Source organism: Topomyia yanbarensis, chromosome 2 (assembly GCF_030247195.1).
Source record: "Topomyia yanbarensis strain Yona2022 chromosome 2, ASM3024719v1, whole genome shotgun sequence".
NCBI classification, from domain to species: domain Eukaryota; kingdom Metazoa; phylum Arthropoda; class Insecta; order Diptera; family Culicidae; genus Topomyia; species Topomyia yanbarensis.
Window position 1 is genome coordinate 340,664,927 of NC_080671.1, and position 19,916 is coordinate 340,684,842.

Here is a 19,916-nt window from a genome sequence, read left to right on the forward strand (position 1 = left end):
GTCTCCCAACCTTTGAACGGAACGGATCGTTATATTTCACAGTGGTGTTCGGTGTGTTCAGTGAGTGAAGGTCATCCTTTGTTCGTTCGTTAGCTGCCATTCTGCTGGTGCCGGCAGTAAATCCAGTACATTGTTTTCGCTGGTGCGGAACAATCGACGTTGTTTGCAGATAAGTTTTGCTTTATTTTTTTTCCTCGTTTGCTTTCTTTCCTTTTCCCTACTTTTACTTTACCTTGTAATCAAATAATAAGACACATTCCCGTTTATATAACGCTCTGCCCTCGTGCTTAAATGGCCGAGGGCGAAATACCATCTGATGTAATCATGGAAGTCCCTGATCCCCCTAATACTCGCATTGCTCCCCGTATAAAGCAGTACCCAGAAGGTTCCTCTGGGCCATGGGTGGTATATTTTCGGACCGGAGAGAAACCGGTTAATATATTAAAACTTTCTCGAGATCTGACTGCTAATTACCCGGCCGTAACTCAGATAACACGTGTTCGGGCAAACAAGATACGTGTTCTAGTGAATGATCTCGGCCAGGCAAACGCGATTGCTTGCTGTGAGCGCTTTACGCGGGAATTTAAAGCGTACGTGCCTTGTGTGGCCTGTGAAATCGATGGGGTAGTGTCAGAACCGGGCCTGAAATGCGAAGAACTGTTGGAGCACGGGGTTGGTTGCTTTAAGGACCCCTCTCTTGAACAGATTAAGATCTTAGAATGCAAACAATTGTATACCGCAAACACCGAGGGAGGTAAGACTACCTACTCTCTATCAGGCTCGATTCGGGTGACATTCGCCGGGTCCTCTCTTCCCAACTACATCCTCCTTGACAAGGTTCGCCTACCAGTTCGCCTGTTTGTACCGCGGGTCATGAGCTGCAGCAATTGCAAGCAGTTGGGCCACACAGCCACATATTGTGGAAATAAGAAACGATGCGGCAAATGCGAAGGAGAGCATGAGGATGACTCTTGCGACAAAGAAACTGAAAAGTGTATTTGCTGCGGTGGCCCTTCACATGCTCTTAAATCATGTCCTGCGTACAAGCAGCGGGGGGATAAAATTAAGCGCTCCCTTAAGGAACGCTCAAGGCGTTCTTATGCAGAAATGCTAAAGAATGCTTCGCCATCTGTCCTGTCCGAAAATCCCTATGCTGGTTTGGCTAACGTTGAGCAAGAATCTGACGACCCACGAGAGGGAACATCTTTGGTTAACCCAGGGGAATCCAGGAAGAGGAGAAATCCAGCCTCCCCTACATTGCCTCGTAAGGGTGCCAAGGTGTCGTCCACTCAGAGTGCGCCAACTACAATCAATAAATCCAACGGAAGTGATGCACAAAAGCCGAAGCAATTTGCTCCAGGACTTGGAAATATTAATTCTAACAAGGAGTACCCACCACTTCCAGGGACATCAAAAACCCCAAGTGTCCCCTTTTTTCAAACAGATACTCAGTCCAGTAGCGGACTAATGAAATTTTCTGACATAGTGGACTTAATTTTCACAGCTTTCAATGTTACTGATCCTCTTAAAAGCCTTCTGATACGTTTTCTCCCTATAGTGCAAACATTTTTGAAGCAGTTGACTACTAAATGGCCCCTCCTTGCAGCGATCGTATCCTTCGATGGCTAAGTCATCGAACGAGGTCACCGATTCGATCACTGTTCTACAGTGGAACAGCAGAAGTATCCTCCCGAAAATCGATTCCTTTAAATTTTTACTAAATAGTTTAAAATGTGATGCTTTCGCATTATGTGAAACTTGGTTAATTTCCGATATAAATCTCAACTTCCACGACTTTAATATAATTCGTCTGGATCGAGAAAACCCCTATGGAGGAGTACTTTTGGGGATCAAAAAGTGCTATTCTTTCAACCGAATTAACCTCCCTTCGACACCAGGCATTGAAATTGTCGCTTGTCAAGTTTTAATTAAAGGTAAAGACCTTTGCATTGCTTCCATCTACATTCCTCCTAGAGCCTCGGTAGGGCACCGAACGCTTTGTAATATCACGGAATCCTTACCGGCACCGCGGCTAGTTCTGGGAGACTTTAACTCGCACGGTACGGTATGGGGCTGTCTTCATGATGATAATAGATCAACATTAATCCAAGATCTTTGCGATAATTTCAACATGACCATCTTAAACACGGGAGAAATGACGCGGATTCCTACACCACCAGCACGAGCAAGCGCGTTGGATTTGTCGCTTTGCTCGACATCGCTACAGTTAGATTGCATGTGGAAGGTGATCCCTGATCCCCACGGTAGCGATCATTTGCCTATCGTGATTTCAATTGCTAACGGTTCAAGACCATCGGAAACAATCAATGTCTCGTATGACCTCACACGGAACATTGATTGGAAGAGTTACGCGACCGCGATATCCGTTAAAATCGAATCCACTCAAGAACTTCCTCCGGAGGAAGAGTACAGGTTTTTGGCTGGCTTGATTCTCGACAGTGCGAATCAAGCTCAGACTAAACCAGTACCCAGCGCGAATACCCATGGACGGTCTCCCACCCTGTGGTGGGGTAAAGAGTGCTCAGAGCTGTACGCGGAAAAGTCCACTGCATATAAGGCCTTCCGGGAAGACGGGTTACCCGCTAGCTATCAACAGTACGCGTCGTTAAAAAGGCGAATGAAGAGTCTAATGAAAGCCAAAAAACGCAGTTATTGGCGCCGGTTCGTCGACGGGTTAACGAGAGAAACAGCGATGAGCACTCTTTGGGGTACGGCTCGACGTATGCGTAACCGTAATAGTACCAACGAGAACGTGGAATATTCAAACCGTTGGATATTCGCTTTCGCCAAGAAGATCTGTCCGGACTCTGTCCCGGTACAGAAAACGTGCCGCGCCGCGTCTCCTCACGATACCGCGAACGAAACACCGTTTTCGATGGTGGAGTTCTCACTTGCTCTCTTATCGTGCAACAATAACGCCCCAGGGTTAGACAGAATCAAATTCAACTAGCTGAAGAATCTGCCTGACACTGCAAAAAGGCGCTTGTTGAATTTATTTAACAAGTTTCTTGAGGGTAACATTGTCCCTTATGAATGGAGGCAAGTGAAGGTCATCGCCATCCAAAAACCAGGAAAACCAGCCTCCGAACACAACTCGTATCGGCCGATTGCAATGCTGTCCTGTATTCGGAAGTTGTTCGAGAAAATGATCTTGTTTCGCCTCGACAATTGGATTGAAGCAAATGGCTTACTGTCAGATACACAATTTGGCTTCCGCAATGGCAAAGGGACGAACGATTGCCTTGCGTTGCTTTCTACAGAAATCCAAATGGCCTATGCTAACAAAGAGCAGATGGCATCAGTCTTCTTGGATATTAAGGGGGCTTTTGACTCAGGTTCTATCAACATTCTGTCAGAGAAGCTGCACCAGCATGGTCTTTCACCAATTTTAAATAACTTTTTGCTAAACCTGTTGTCTGAAAAGCACATGCACTTTTCGCATGGCGATTTAATAACATCGCGATTTAGCTACATGGGTCTTCCCCAGGGCTCATGTCTAAGTCCCCTGCTCTACAATTTTTACGTGAATGACATTGACGATTGTCTTGCCAATTCATGCACGCTAAGGCAACTTGCAGACGACGGGGCGGTCTCTGTTACAGGGCCCAAAGCTGCCGACTTGCAAGGACCATTACAAAATACCTTGGACAATTTGTCTGCTTGGGCTCTTCAGCTGGGTATTGAGTTCTCCACGGAGAAAACTGAGTTGGTTGTTTTTTCTAGGAAGCGTGAGCCGGCGCAACTCCAGCTTTTATTAATGGGTGCAACGATCAACCAGGTTTTCACATTTAAATATCTCGGGGTCTGGTTCGACTCTAAAGGTACCTGGGGATGTCACATTAGGTATCTGAAACTGAAATGCCAACAAAGGATCAATTTTCTCCGAACAATAACTGGAACATGGTGGGGTGCTCACCCAGGAGACTTGATCAGGTTGTACCAAACAACGATATTGTCGGTGATGGAGTACGGGTGTTTCTGTTTTCGCTCCGCTGCGAACATACACTTCATCAAACTGGAGAGAATCCAGTATCGTTGCTTGCGCATTGCCTTGGGTTGTATGCACTCGACCCATACGATGAGTCTCGAAGTGCTGGCGGGTGTTCTTCCGCTAAAAAATCGATTTTGGGAACTCTCATATCGATTGCTCATCCGATGCGACATTCTGAACCCGTTGGTAATTCAAAATTTCAAGAGGCTCGTCGAGCTTAATTCTCAAACCCGTTTTATGTCCTTGTACTTCGACTACATGGCACAGAGCATCAATCCTTCTTCGTACAATCCCAACCGTGTCCGTTTCCTAAATACTTCTGATTCTACTGTATTCTTCGACACATCCATGAAGGAAGAGATTCGTGGAATCCCGGACCATATACGCCCGCAGGTGATCCCCAATATATTTTATAATAAATTCCGAGAAGTCGACTCCGACAAAATCTTTTACACTGACGGATCAAATCTCGATGGGTCCACTGGCTTCGGTATATTCAACAATACTATCACCGCTTCATTCAAGCTCAATGATCCCGCTTCAGTTTACGTCGCAGAGTTAGCTGCAATTCAGTACACCCTTGAGATCATCGACACTCTGCCCACAGATCACTACTTCATCGTTTCGGACAGCCTCAGCTCTATCGAGGCTCTTCGTGCGGTGAAGCCAAAAAAGCAACTCCCGTATTTTCTGGGGATGATACAGGAGTCCTTGTGTACGTTATCTGAAAAATCTTATCAGATTACCTTTGTTTGGGTCCCCTCTCATTGTTCTATCCCGGGCAATGAAAAGGCCGACTCATTAGCAAAGGTGGGCGCATTAAATGGTGACATATACGAAAGACCAATCTGCTTCAACGAATTTTTTAGTATTTGTCGTCAGAGGACGCTCAACAGTTGGCAAACCTCGTGGAGCAATGGGGAACTTGGACGATGGCTACATTCGATTATCCCAAAGGTATCAACGAAGCCTTGGTTCGGGGGGATGGATGTGGGTCGGGATTTTATTCGCGTAATGTCCCGACTTATGTCCAATCACTACACCATGGATGCGCATTTGCGGCGTATTGGGCTTGCGGAGAGTAGTCTGTGCGCTTGTGACGAGGGCTATCACGACATCGAACACGTTGTCTGGGTATGCGCCGGGTATTGTGACACCAGGTCTCAGTTAAAGGAATCCCTTCGGGCCCGAGGTAGACCACCCAATGTACCAGTCCGAGATATGCTGGCAACTCGTGATTTCCCCTATATGTCCCTTATTTATACTTTCATAAAAACGATAAATATCCCAATTTAGCCCCTCTCTTTTATTTCTCGTTTTTAGAGTTTCCTCCTTCCTTGTGGAACCGATCAGCTCCAGAGTGCCACTATGTAACCGCCGTCGCCCTTACCACTACGCCTGCATAGAAGGAAACTGAAGCGAGAGCGACTCGAGGTCCGATGACTTTTGAAGGATTCCCCGCGGGTCCGAAGAATACCATCCGCCAATCCGGTACTCGACGACTTACTAGACTGAGACGCAAATTTGTTTCGCTGATCCCCCCTTCCCCCCCCCCCTCCACCCGTTCGAGCGAAAATTGCAAGTTTTGCTCTTCTTTCCCTGTCTCTCCCCTGTCCTTGATACAACTGCTGCTACACTGATGCGGAAATAAGCCACCCTCTGAATATCTTGACCAAGCATAAGTTATAGTTAAAAAATTCAAATTAGTATTCTGTATTCCTAGTTTTAAGATAGCTATAATTTTTACTCTTTATTGAAACTCTTGTCCTCCATCTTGTAAATAGAATTGAATCCCTAGTTTTAAGATTTCTGTGAAGTTTCTCATAAATATTTGTTCCCCCCTTTTTGTGTACTAAACTATATTGTTAGTTTTAAGATAACCGTAAAATATTTCGTAAAATACTATTACTCCCCCTCTTGTATATCAAAGTGAATCCTTTGTTTTAAATTTTTTCATAAAAAAATCTTTTGGCCCTCTCTTGTTTATTGAATCTTATTTCTAGTCTTAAGATAGCTGTAAACTTTTTTTTCCTTTGTAAAAAAAAAAATATTTCAGCATTGTAACCTCCTAGTTTTAAGATATCCAAAATGTAAAAACATAAGCATTTGGCACCGCCAAGCTAACGCATTTGTGCCTATCAAATAAACGAAATGAATAAAAAAAACTGTTCCATTTCCTCACACTCTGCTTCTTCCAGACGGCGTTTTTTCTTCTGGAATAGGCGGGTTCGTTGTTTCCGCCTCAGTCGGTATCGTTCTACGTTCAGCCGCGTTCCATACTGCAGCATCAATACCCACGCTGCATCCTTATTTTTTAGAATCTCTCTACACTCCTCGTCAAACCAGTCGTTTCGTTGATTTCGTTCCACATACCCGACGACGCTTTCAGCTGTGTTGTTTATGGCTGCTTTGATAATGTTCCAGCAGTCCTCAAGAGGTGCCTCATCGAGCGCGCCCTCATTCGGCAACGCTGCCTCCAGATTCTGTGCGTATATTTCAGCGACTTCTGGTTGGTTCAGTCGCCCAAGATCATTCCGAGGCGGGCGTCGGTATCGTACATTGTACATTGTAATGCCGCTAAAACTAGAACCACGTAGAATACGGCGTCCGGCTTACTGATTAAATGAGTAGCTCACGCTACTTGTCTCAGAAGCAGAAAGAGGGGTCAGAGAGCAAGATCGGAGAGTGAGAGGAGCGGGATGCCGCTTTAAAAAGGGAGATCAAGCCTAGCAAACCAGATTGCCATAAGGAGCTGTGCTGACAAGTAGACGCCAATCCCTGGGGAATGCGTACCGAGTCGTGATAGCGAAGATGAGGGCCCGTAGATGCCGGCTGAGATGTGCCGGGATAAGCTAAAAATAATCGTTGAGGGTTTCTTCCCGAAGCACGATCCAACTACCTGATCACCGACACCGTACGGCTAAGAAGAAAGAGCAAACACAGACTAGTGGCAAGTGACTAACGACGAGATCAAAGCAGCGTCGATGCGACTAAAATCAAACAAAACCCAAACCAATACCAAACGTGACGCTTAAAGTTGCTATTCTTGCATATTCGGACATGTTCAGGGTGGTGCTGCTGAAGTGGCTAGATGAAGGCAATTTCCCCGGAATGTGGAAGGTACAGAAGCTGGTGTCGGTGCCACCAAAGCCAGGAAATTCAACGGGCGATACAGCCTAGTATAGGCCTATTTGTCTGTTCGACACACTAGGAAAATTGCTGGAAAGAATTATCCTTAATAGGCTGACGAAACGAACGGAGGGTGACCGCGGCCTGACCAAGATGCAGTTGGGAGGTAATTCGGAAAATGCTCGAGAGTGCTGAGAAGGTGCCTAAACAGAACCTAGAGAAGGATATCGATACTGTGCTGTAGTTACGATAGATGTGAAGAATCCGTTCAACAGTGCCAGCTGGGAAGCCATCGCCGCAGCGCTGCACAGAATGACGATGCCGGATCGTGAAGAGCTGCTTCCAGAATAGAGTGCTGCTATACGAGATGAACGAAAGGCAGAAGTTAATGCGAGTCGCAGCGGACGTTCCTCGGGGCTGCCTTCTCGGTCCAACTCTTTGGAACGAGTTTTACGACGGGTCTTGACACTGCGGCTGCCCAGGAAATCGTGGGTTTCGCGGACGACGTGTCACTAGCAGTGATGGGTGAGACACTAGATGAAGTGAAGGTGTCGGTGACGGCGACAGTAGACGCTATTGAGAACTGGATGAACGGGATCAAGTTACAGGTAGCTAACCACAAGACGGGTGTGGATATGCTGACCAACAGTAACTGCAAAGCGGTTCAGCAAATGCAGATCACCGTCGGAGGGTACGTGATTGCATCAAAGCGTGCACTGAACCAATTGCGAGTGATAATCGACGAACGGTTGAGCTTCAATAACCACGTCAGCTACGTCTGCGAAAAGTCGGCGAAGGCAACGAACGCAATAGCGAGGATCATACCAAACGTCGGCGGGAGTTCTTGCCTGGGATGCGGCGCTGAAAATCAAGCGGAACCGCGAAAAGCTGAACAGGACGTTCCGGCTGGTGGCTGTACGAGTTGCGAGCGCCTACAGAACAATATCGTCGGAGGCAGTATGCGTTCTCGCCTGAATGATCCCCATCTGCATCACACTGGCGGAGAATATCGATTGCTACAATTGAAGAACCATCAGAAACGTGAGGAAGATAATGAGAATCTGATGGCGTGGGTAGTACTACCCATTAGAGTGGGACATGGTTATATGAAAAAAATGAAATTTGGCTCCGAGTAACTTTTTGAGTCCCATTTAGCTCCCAAAACAACTCTGCAAATTTTTAGCTCGATCGGTGAAACTATATTTTTGCGCCCACGGTTTAAAGTTTACATGGGATTTCGTATGGGAAAATTGTCTTTTGAAAATTAATTCTCCCAAGAGTCACCCGTTATCTCCTAAAAATAAACAGATGTCTGATTTTTATAGGAAATTTGTCAAGGAAACAAAGTCTAGAAGACTGCAAAACGATCTGATGCTTGTGAAAAAAGTTATTAAGCAAAAACCGATTGATGCCCTGAAGATTGATGAAAATTTCACTTTTCATAGCATCACTGCTTCTGACGGTTTTATTATATACAAAATGTTCAACTTTCTCTTATTATGTACAAAATAAGCCTCAATTTATCCATCCAAACCTTGCGAAGTGGCCAAATAATATAGATAAGCGATTTAGATACGTTAAGAGAGGATTAAAACAAAATTGAGTATAATTGGACAACCAACAGCAGTGGTGCTAGAAAAAATGAATATTTTAGCAATCCTCAGACCATCAATCAGTTTCTGCTTAATAACTTTTTTCTCAAGCATCAGATCGTTTCGTGGTTTTCGAGACTTTTTTTCTTTGTTAAATTTCCTATACAAGCCACATAACGATTTATTTTTAGGAAGTAATGGGCGACTCCTGGAGGAATTATTTTGTAAAAGTTAATTTTCCCATATAAAATCCCATGTAATCTTTAAACAGTGGGCGCAAAAATATAGTTTCACCGATCGAGCTAAGAATTTGCACAGTTGTTCTAGGACCCAAATGGTACCTAAAAAGTTGCTCGGAGCTGGAATCTATTTTTTGTCCCACCCTACTACCCATACTACCCACGGTATCCGCCGGCCCTGGAGTGGTGTTCGGTGGAAGGTTAACTTTCCGTGCTTTCAATTGACTCACGTAGATGAATTTGGGATGAGCCGGTAGGTCCACCTTCCTTTCTCCGTATTGTCCTATTCCTGCTGCCACGTCGCCATCGATAATTGTAGCAATCGATATTGCCACTAGTCTGTGTTTGCTCTTTCTTCTTAGCCGTACGGTGTCGGTGATCAGGTAGTTGGATCGTGCTTCGGGAAGAAACCCTCAACTATTATTTTTAGCTTATCCCGGCACATCTCAGCCGGCATCTACGGGCCCTCATCTTCGCTATCACGACTCGGTACGCATTCCCCAGGGATTGGCGTCTACTTGTCAGCACAGCTCCTTATGACAATCTGGTTTGCTAGGCTTGATCTCCCTTTTTAAAGCGGCATCCCGCTCCTCTCACTCTCCGATCTTGCTCTCTGACCCCTCTTTCTGCTTCTGAGACAAGTAGCGTGAGCTACTCATTTAATCAGTAAGCCGGACGCCGTATTCTACGTGGTTCTAGTTTTAGCGGCATTACAATGGACAATGTACGATACCGACGCCCGCCTCGGAATGATCTTGGGCGACTGAACCAACCAGAAGTCGCTGAAATATACGCACAGAATCTGGAGGCAGCGTTGCCGAATGAGGGCGCGCTCGATGAGGCACCTCTTGAGGACTGCTGGAACATTATCAAAGCAGCCATAAACAACACAGCTGAAAGCGTCGTCGGGTATGTGGAACGAAATCAACGAAACGACTGGTTTGACGAGGAGTGTAGAGAGATTCTAAAAGATAAGGATGCAGCGTGGGTATTGATGCTGCAGTATGGAACGCGGCTGAACGTAGAACGATGCCGACTGAGGCGGAAACAACGGACCCGCCTATTCCAGAAGAAAAAAACGCCGTCTGGAAGAAGCAGAGTGTGAGGAAATGGAACAGTTGTACCGCTCTCAAGAAACCCGAAAATTTGTCAGAAGCTCAACGCATCCCGCTAAAGCTTCGTGCCGCGAACCGAAATGTGTAGGGATAAGGATGGAAACATTCTGATGGATGGACGAGAGGTGGAAGCAAAACTGCTTTATACACTTTGACGGCAATGAATAAACGGATGCCAAGGCAGCGGAGGAGACTATTACGTCATTACGGCTGACGATGGAAACCAGCCTATTCCCACTGTAACAGACATACTTTATAACTTCACAAAATATTCCCACAAGTCATAAAATCCAATCCCTACATGCATCAATGTGAATCCTTCTCAGATCACAGGTCATAAAACCCAAATCAAACATATCCTTTAGTCAGGCCACTTGAAATTAGGCCACACTCATATTTTCCCACTGATCGTAAATTACTCGAACGATCGTATTCAAATCCAACTTGCATAACCAGATGGGCGCATTCCAGTTAAACCATTCTGGGTCACACCACTTGTTATAGCAACATTCTCACTAGGTCATTATTATGCTAAGGCGACAAATAAACAGCCTTGCAGAAAAAACAAGCACCGGTCGCACCCGATGCACTCATACTTATTCATCAATTTGTTTTTCCTTTTACGCTACCCGTACATAATTATGTACTTTGAAATTGTCGCCATCGACGTGGCAGCAGGAATAGGACAATACGGAGAAAGGAAGGTGGACCTACCGGCTCATCCCAAATTCATCTACGTGAGTCAATTGAAAGCACGGAAAGTTAACCTTCCACCGAACGCCACTCCAGGGCCGGCGGATACCGTGGGTAGTATGGGTAGTACTACCCACTCGAAAATGACAGAAGGGGGAAATACCCACTCACATCTCGGAATGGAGGAACGAGGCCAAAGGGATTCTTTAACGTGGCGCTAGGGTGCTAGGCGCACGACCAAACAACATGTTTAATGTTGCGATAATCGTCACCATAAGCGCAGAGACCGCTCTCCACGATCCCACTACACCAGAGAAGCTCATCCAACGCATAATGATTGGACATGACCCGAGATATCATCCGATTGAAGTCACGTGCCTCATCTATCCCCTTGAACCAAGGCTTGTTTGTGCATTTGGAATTCTTAAACTTCCTTTGTTCTACGAAATTTGCCAATTTTCGAGCGTCCTCTCGTTGAAGCTACGCGATCTTTCATGAATATCACCTTCTAAAAGCCTAACTGTTCGCATTTTCTCATTGCCATTCTAATCTAAGTGTCCGCCTTCTCATTACCCGGCATGGAGCAATGCAAAATTAAAACTAAGGTAATCTGATATGATTTTTCAGATAAAGAACTAAGGAACTCCCATGCATTCCCCCGAAAATACAAGGAGTGCTTTCCATGCTCCGTCGAATGAAGAGCATCCTTGGAACTGTAACGATGTAGACATGGTTATTAAGGCTCAAGTTACCTTTTTTGAGCATGTGTTAGAATTGAACGCTTGGTAGTATGCGTTGGAAAAAATGCGTTCAACTTTGTCACCGATTTATCCATATAAAGCATTTATTAAACGCTAAAAGAAGAATTTCAGTCGATTTATTAGATTATCACGATTCAAATCATGCAAAATAGTTGGTGGAAAAAAAAATTGACCAGGCGGGATGGTGCTTTTGTTAAATTGGCTTTGGTTTTTTCACTACGCAGTTGTGTTGCGTGCCCCGGGACAATGTGGTGGTGCGACGAAAAATCACCGCCACTTTTTCAAAAGCACCATTCCACCCGGTCAATTGTTTTTCCACCAACTATTTTGCATGATTTGAATCGTGATAATCTAATAAATCGACTGATATTCTTCTTTTAGCGTTTAATAAATGCTTTATATGGATAAATTGGTGACAAAGTTGAACGCATTTTTTCCAACGCATACTATCAAGCGTTCAATTCGTGCAGACGCTCACCGAAAGTTATTTGAACCTTAATTTGTAAATATAAAACCATTCATTTTGTGGGGAGAATGCATGCAGCGCAGCCTCTTTTATGATCACCCTCACCACTACTGTCATATATCAATAAATAAATAAATAAATAATTAGCATAGAAGCATAGCTGGCTTCATCTAACGAACGATACAGTGATATGCAGACAACAAAGCTTAGCGCGAGCATCTTTGCTGTCAGATAAATTTGTGTGATCATTTCGTTTAAATAAAGTATTATCATTTCATCGCGAAACATCAATTGTTTGAGCGTAGATCTATATGGAATGCTGGTGTCGCCGAAAAGGGATTCTTGGTTCTGTGTATTCCGCTCAACGGTTGAGTAGAACCTAGCCACCAGATGAAACATTATTTTTCTCGTTAATCCGACGACAAACCGGTGCCAATAACCGCGTTTTCAGCATTCATTAAGTTTTTCATTTGCGTTTCAAATGTTGAATATATTCGGAAAAAATCGGAACTTGAATCTGCGTCGGAAGTTAACCAAATACTTCGTGTTAAACCTAGGAAAATCGTGGGAGTGAAATATAGGACACTTGGGGTTTTTGATGTCCCATGAGGAAATTCCTGTTAGTTTCCGAGACGAGGAGCCACTTACTTCGGTTTTGTAATAGCACCCATCAAAGGGCACGCTCAAGCCTTTACGAGGTAGTTCGGGAGAGACAATAATTTTCTTTTTTCGGAAATTTATAATCACATTAAGACATGTTTTCTCAATGGGATTGCCAGACTATCGCTCTTTAGTGGACAAGGAAGTGTAGAAATTAGTCGTGGTTTCTACGTTTCTACATTAGGTAGCTGTATGGCCCAATTGTTCGCAATGACGGCATGCCCAGAAGCACAAAAAGGCAAAAAGGTAGATGAGCCGAGGGGCAAGCACTAAATCTTCAATACGACGCAGTGCCAAAAGTCTTACAAAATTAGTTACTTTAAGTACCATAAAGTACATTAAGTACCGCAAAGATTTCAAAAGTACGTGTCAAATTCATTGTACTTGAATTACTGAAACGATTTTAAGTACAGCACCTTCGTACTTTGAATACGCAAAATATTTTAATTACCATCAACATGTACTTTAAATATTTTAAGTACGTACACCTCGATATTAATTACATTAAGTACCTTATTAAGTACAACAGCAGAATTTTTAAATGCTTTCATTATTTACTTTAATTATATTCAAAATACGCTGGTATTTTCAATACGACGCACTCAAACCAGCTAGTGCTTGCCCCTCGAGATGAGCCCCCTTCAAAAGAACAAAGTTTGGAAGAGCAGATCCGGCGAAAGGCTCGTCACGAGACTGATTGAAAATCTCTACTTCCCAGGCGGATACGTAGACAAGATACTTCTTCGTACACGGCCGAATGTTGTTTAGTTAGTTTACGCGATATATCGATGATGTTAAATGGATTATATTTGATTCGGAAGTAGACCTTCCAGGGGCTTGTTATATTAGAGGACTATAATTTATATCGAAAAGGAGATTTATCGGTAATATTTTGCCACCGGATAAATCAATATTAATTCGTCAAAAGGGCGAAAGTGTTTTTTGTAAACAAACTTGTTTCGCTCATTAGTCTGCTGCAGAGTGGAATTTCATGAAAAATATGCGTAAATGTAAATTTTTACCCTTCGTAGAAGTAATTTCAATTGTTTTCTGCTTCAAAATTATAATAAATTAAGAGAAACCATCAAAATAAAAGTTTGTTTACAAATCTTATTCGCCCTTTTGCAAATTTAATATGGAAATATTCAAATTGACCTCCATTGAGCCAGAGGGGCTGTCTGTTGTCGGAGATACCTTCCCATTAGTCAGCACTATCATGCTGGCTTCAGTACCCACACAAAGGAGGTCTTATCAGAGAAAACAGAAAATAAATACTATGAAATTTAACACAGTAGAGTAACTAGTACTTAGCTGTGGAACATTTGTAGTATCAGTAATCAACAAACACATTTTCGCTGAGCCGTCCGTCACACAGCCCGTTAACAAAGGGTATTTCCAAAGAGCCACCAGGTATTATCCGGAAATTTTCACTTTCACTTACATACACCATGTCTGAACTTTCGTCATTACCAGTAGAAATCACTCCGAATCGTACTACCCACTCGGGAAAAAAGTATTTCGTCGGCCCTGCACAACTCCTCTCGGGCCACAGCTGCTTCAGGAAGTATCTTCATCGGTTGGAACACGCAACGTCACCATTGTGCCCGGAGTGTGCGAACGTCGAGGTGACACCGGTGCAGGGAGCTACTTAAAATGGGAGGACCGGACATCAACCCGGATAAAGTAGCCTACAGAATGACAATCGACGTAAACAAGTGGAACGCGGTCAACAGAGTCGTGATGCAGATCATGATCGCCTTACAGCGAAAATGACTTAATGAACAGCGAGCAACGGTTTCGGGAGAACAATCACCGCCAGGGTACACTCCGCAGGAGTAGGCTAGATACACCGCCGAGGACTGGTCTAGTAGACTGCGACAAAGCACCGAATATGGGCTGTCCGGCCAACACGGTCCATCCGAAATCACCGGACCGACCACGGCACCCTACCGGTTGACCCAATAGAAATATATGGAAAACCGAAGAAGAATCAGTATCGGGAGAACTTCTTTCGCCGGGGAACTCTCCGTCAACGTAAGCTAGATTCACAGCCGAGGACTAGACTGAGTAGACCACGACGAGACACCACCAGTCGCGGGTCGTCGGGGCATCACCCGTACATTCACGCTCTGCTGAAAATCAAACATGTCTCAGACTGGTTAAATTCCAAGCATTTATGTTTGGTCTCGTGACATGGCATAGAATCTAAATGAGGGACCGGTCATGAAAATAACTTACCTGTCGCATGCAAGGCGCTACCGGTAGACCACTAGTGACAATTTTAATCTTATGTATCTACTTTAAATATCAATAAATGAAAGATCGTTTTATGTAACTTTCTTTTATTTCATTCTAATTGTGATCCTTACAATGATAAGTTAAAAACTACGTATAAAATGTCTTCTATGATGTTATATTTTTGTTTTACATTCGTTAGTAGTTTATTCTCGGTCAACACTCTAAATAAAGTTTTATTGTGTTTCTGATTGATATTGTTTAATCGCTAGTAGAGTGGTATACAGCACAAGTTTCTAACTATTTGAAAAAAGTATATTACAAAATTCAGGAGCAATATTTCAAAAACACATTGGTAAAATATGTATCGCATCAAATTAAGCAGCAGTTGATAAAGGGATAGTTAGTTGCTGCAAAATGCCTTTGAAGTAATAGTTATCACTGGTCGTCGAGCTGCCCGAAGATGTTTGATAAAAAATATCCTTAACTATAATCACATAACACGGACACGTATAACGACTGGCGGGTGTTGAGGGGGTTGGAAGGATCAATTACACTCAGCAGCATTCGTTCCGTTCAGTTTAGCTAAAGAAAGTTATCGAAAGCCAAAGTACTCTAACTTACAAATAAGCGACCAGTTTTGGTGTGTTTCTAGGCCGGAACGATCGGCACCTTCGTGACTACTTGTTCTTCATGGCAATCGTCCGTCGCGTAACACGCCCGCACAGCAATCCAAAGATGAAGATGAAGCCTACAAAACTGAGCAACACCAGCATGAAATAGTGCTTCGATGGTGAGCGTATCACCTGTGTGTACAGCTGACTGAAACTTTCAGCCTGCGGAATCACCTAAGGAACAATCAGATATTTAGTTGTGCTCTTATACCGATCTGACGAGATGAGTGAGCTACTTACCACAGCCGCATTACGAAACATTTCCATCCGTTTTACTAACGTGGTTTTACATTCATCATCCAGTGCTTTTGATTCGTCTTGCAGGATTACCTCTAAGCATTTTAGAACTGAAATAAATGTTACAATTTGAGTGACAATCAAAGATGTTGATTGTAGTAAACTTACGTCTTCCGTTTCCGCTCTGCACGTTGGAGCAATATTTGAGCAAATCCACCGCACACACACGCTGCAGCATCGGATCGGCATATATATCAGCCTTACCCTCTTGTATCAATTCGGCTACCTCTACTTTGCAGGCGCGATTAACCAGCTTTTTATCAAGGAAGGCTTGTTTTAAACATTCCTCCACCTTACCATAATCCTCCACGGCTCCCGACTCGACCGACAAGCTACACAACACCTGAATTTCGTCCCGGCATACACTCTGCAGCAACGGATTCAACTTGTAGTTCAACGCCTGCTCGTGCAAAACCTCCGTCATCTGCTTCTCACAATCCGTATGTAACTTCCCTTCACGGAACTTGTTCTTCAAGCACCCGATCACTTTTCCGTTCAGTTCCTCGTTCGCTTTCGCACTGGCCACAATGTCCGTACAGTGATCAGCAATATCCCTCGCGCAAGCATTCTGCAACGTCGGATTGAACCGGTAGTCCATGTTCTGCTCGATCATTCGATTCACCACCACCAGATGACATTTCGCGTCGAACAGATTCTCGTCCTTGTGGATCTTCAGACAATTCAAGATTGCCGCCGGTTCCCCATCCCGACAGTACTGGTGAATCATTTCCTTGCACGTATTCAGTAGCATGTAATCGGTGGTACTGTCGCTGAGCTCGGATTTTTTGATCGAGAACAGCATGTGCTGACATTGCTCCCCAAGCTTTCCGTGATGCGTCTGCAGACATTCCAAGACCTGTTGTAAGCGGATAGAATTGTAGCAATTAATTAAACAGCATCAACACTAATCCGGGTGTATTTTGAAATGTTTCGCTGAAACCTAGACTTAGATACCGTTCAAAATATCCTCGGAACCAACAACAATAAGAAAACGAATAGTAAACGGGAAAAAGTTAAGACAAACCACACTTGCATTGTTATTATTCACCTGGCCGGATCCGTGCGGAATGTTGAAACAGTAGGTGTTGATTTCCTCCCGGCAGGCAGCCTTCAGCTTCGGATCAAAATCGATATTCTCCCGCTGCTGGTAGAGCTGAGCCCGTACCTGTTGCCGGCATTCCTTCGGAATGGAATGCTTTGCCCCCTTGATGGTATCGTTTCGCATCACTTCGCTGAGACAAGCGACTACGTCGTACTTGGTGTTGCTCTGTGGACAGAATCGAGTGACATACGGACGACAGGCTTCCTTAAATTTGTACGTAAAGTGGTAGTTTTTGAGTGTGATGATTTGAAAGTGCTCAATCGCCGACCGACACTTGACATCGTTTCGCAGATCCGGATCGTTTTTGTACGAAATAAGACATTCCATTACATCGCCTTCATCTTTTCCGGTTTTCAAAATTTCCGAACAATGCTTCTGCATGGCATCACCGCAAACGGCCATAATCACTGGATTTAACTCAATATGAGCTGCCTCCTCTTCGGTGTAGGTACTAACGGCATCCTTGCACTTTTGCTGCAATTTTTCCAAATTTTCCTGCAAACAGAGCATCTCCTCACCTTTGCCGGTTTTATCCGAACAAAAGTAAGCCAAATCGTCAATGCATTCGTCCTCGACCTCAGGGATCAGATCGACCGAACGAGCACGCTGTCGCATGACACGTTTCACTTCCTGGAAGCATTCCTGTTTCAGTTGCATATCCTTCTCAGGGTGATAGGCGTACCGGTGCAGACAGGGTAAAATTAGAGGACCTCGCTCCGGATCCATTTGGGCGGTATCCACATCAGCCCAGGTTTTCTTTGCCCGGCAGAATCGAATAGCGTCGTCTTTGCAATTTCTGGGAAAAGAAACGATTTGATCAGTCAAATACTACATTAAATACAATTTCATTTCCGGACATCCCACTCCGATACAGTACCTGTACAGTTGAGGATCCAACTTAAAATCCCTCGCAACAAAGTACTCAATCTGCAGCAAAGCTGATTCGCATTCCGCGGTCATAAAATTCGTCCCAAGCTTCTCCATCAAGCAGGACATAACTCGGGCATCCCCTCCCTCTGTATCGACACATGCAACGTCGACTACGGGCTTACAAGCCTTCCGCAACACGGGATCAACTCGCCAGTCCTCTCCAACATCGGCCACTTTCACCAGTGTTTCCAGAGCACGCTGGCAAATCTCCGTTACGCGGCGTTCCTTCTTCTTCTTCGGTCTAGCATGATCCATCAAACAGTGAATCGTTTTGCCCCCAGCATCCAAATTACTGCAGAACTTGTCGATATCGTCAGCGCAGCCGGTCAAAATCTCCGGCGAAAGTTTATAATCTTCCATCAGCATTCGTCGGTGGTCGTTAATCTCCGACACACAATCCTGTGCTAGTTTCGTGTTATTCTTCTGAACGGCTTCCAAACAGAGCAGAATTTGCGCCAAGCGTACATCTTTATCGTCCGATACTCCCCGACGACACCGATGCAGTTTAATATCATCTTTACACGCCCGCGTTAAACCTTTACTCATTTTGTAGTCGTGAGCAATAAGACGTTCCCTCCGCAGCAACTGCTTCTGACAATGATCCGTCATTCGGACGTCGTTTCGATTCTTCATCAAGCATCTTAACACTAGCTGAGTTCCTTGCGGAGTCGACGGGCAGAACCGAATGGCATCAACTGCACACGAAAGAAAAAGCTGCCTATCCAGCTTTACATCATCGGCTTGAATCTCGGACAGGTGCAAAACTCCCCGCTTGCAGTCTCCATTCAAACGGTCCAAACGATTCTGCAAACACGATATGGTTTCGCCCTGTGAAACTTTGTTATCATCGTTGCTGATTCTTCCGCAGCCCAGCGATTCAATGTCCCTGGTACAATCTTTCAGAAAGTGTCGAATCAGCCGATAGTCGGAAAAGGCTACATATTCCAGCCGCTGGATGTATTGGCGACATCCATCACCCTTAATAGAATCCCGGTTGTCGATTACGCAGGCCAGAAACTGACCCGGATCGGACTTGACGGTGCAGGGAAACTTTTCATAATGCTTTGGACATCCTACAAGGAAGAGAAAAAAGATGGCATCACTGAAATCAGCTCGATGGCAGGTAAATAAAAACCTGCAAATAGCACAAAAGCAAATATTTATATTTACCCTTCTGCACCAACCGCTGAATATTCCGGTCGTCCATCAAGGACAACGTATGACTCCAAATCAGATGCTGACAGTCATCGGTCAGTGCGTCCACCTGCTCCTGGGACAGACTTTGGACGCATTCCAGCGCTTTGAGATCCTCCGCTTCGTTTGGCACATTCGGACACAGCGCCCTTAGCTGAGAGCAGCCTTCCTTATCCAGTAATTTGAGAGGCCCATTTTGTGGCCCACCGGAGTTAATTTCCGCCGCAGCAGTAGTCCTAGCTGCCGCAACCAACACTAGCAGTACAATGCCAAATGTTTCCATTTCGATGGTCTTTCTTTTCGATGCTATGGGCGTTGCGAAAACAAAACTTTCCAAATCACTCTTGCCCCGCAAACAATCTTCTGAATTTCACCGGCAACAGGTCTCCTACTAGCGGAACATAGCGGTTAGATGCACTTTGTGCATGAAATCCAATAAAAATTACGGTAAAACAAGTTTTTATTTGATGCGAAAAACAAAGTGGTACGTGTCAGAGCCGATGCGCGAAGATGATAAAAGAATGAAGATGGGGATGAATGAATTTTGACAGCGACGTCCGGCTTCGGCACCCTGCTGCGAATCGCCTGCGATGAGTAACTCAACTGTTTATGTGCATCTGTGTGTGTGGAAGGAACATGAGAAATTAAGAACAAAACAAACTAGCGCAACACTCTAATTCATCGCTGGTCAACTTAGAGTTAAATAAAACGAATGTCTTCAAAATGCACTCCGAACTGAACTGTTCCGAAGAAGTTTATAGAGAGCATCAGTTCTCGACGAACATATGATTACGGCCTAAAAGCCAACTGTCAAAAT

General features: G+C 44.5%; 1 protein-coding gene across 2 annotated transcripts; it reads right to left on the reverse strand.

Annotated features, from left to right (window-relative positions):
- Positions 1-14,992: 14,992 nt before the first annotated feature.
- Positions 14,993-19,623, reverse strand: LOC131684071 (Golgi apparatus protein 1-like). Of its 2 annotated transcripts, none has more exons than XM_058966608.1 (6): positions 19,076-19,623; positions 17,853-18,978; positions 16,922-17,771; positions 15,982-16,729; positions 15,817-15,923; positions 14,993-15,750 (listed from the first exon to the last, which is right to left on the reverse strand). In XM_058966608.1, the coding sequence occupies exons 1-6, from the start codon at positions 19,380-19,382 to the stop codon at positions 15,583-15,585; spliced, it is 3,306 nt and encodes a 1,101-aa protein (XP_058822591.1). In that variant the 5' UTR covers positions 19,383-19,623; the 3' UTR covers positions 14,993-15,582. The 2 variants fall into 2 exon arrangements, with proteins under 2 accessions (XP_058822591.1, XP_058822590.1); XM_058966607.1 differs by having other exon boundaries at positions 16,907-17,771.
- Between the last annotated feature and the right edge of the window lie 293 nt (positions 19,624-19,916).

Excerpts from the sequence above, each read along its gene's own strand:
- LOC131684071 (XM_058966607.1), bottom strand. The coding sequence starts at position 19,382 with ATGGAAACATTTGGCATTGTACTGCTAGTGTTGGTTGCGGCAGCTAGG. Across the intron at positions 18,979-19,075 it reads TCAGCGGTTGGTGCAGAAGG|GATGTCCAAAGCATTATGAA; the intron begins GTAAATATAAAT and ends TCTTCCTTGTAG. Across the intron at positions 15,751-15,816 it reads TGTTTCGTAATGCGGCTGTG|GTGATTCCGCAGGCTGAAAG; the intron begins GTAAGTAGCTCA and ends ATTGTTCCTTAG.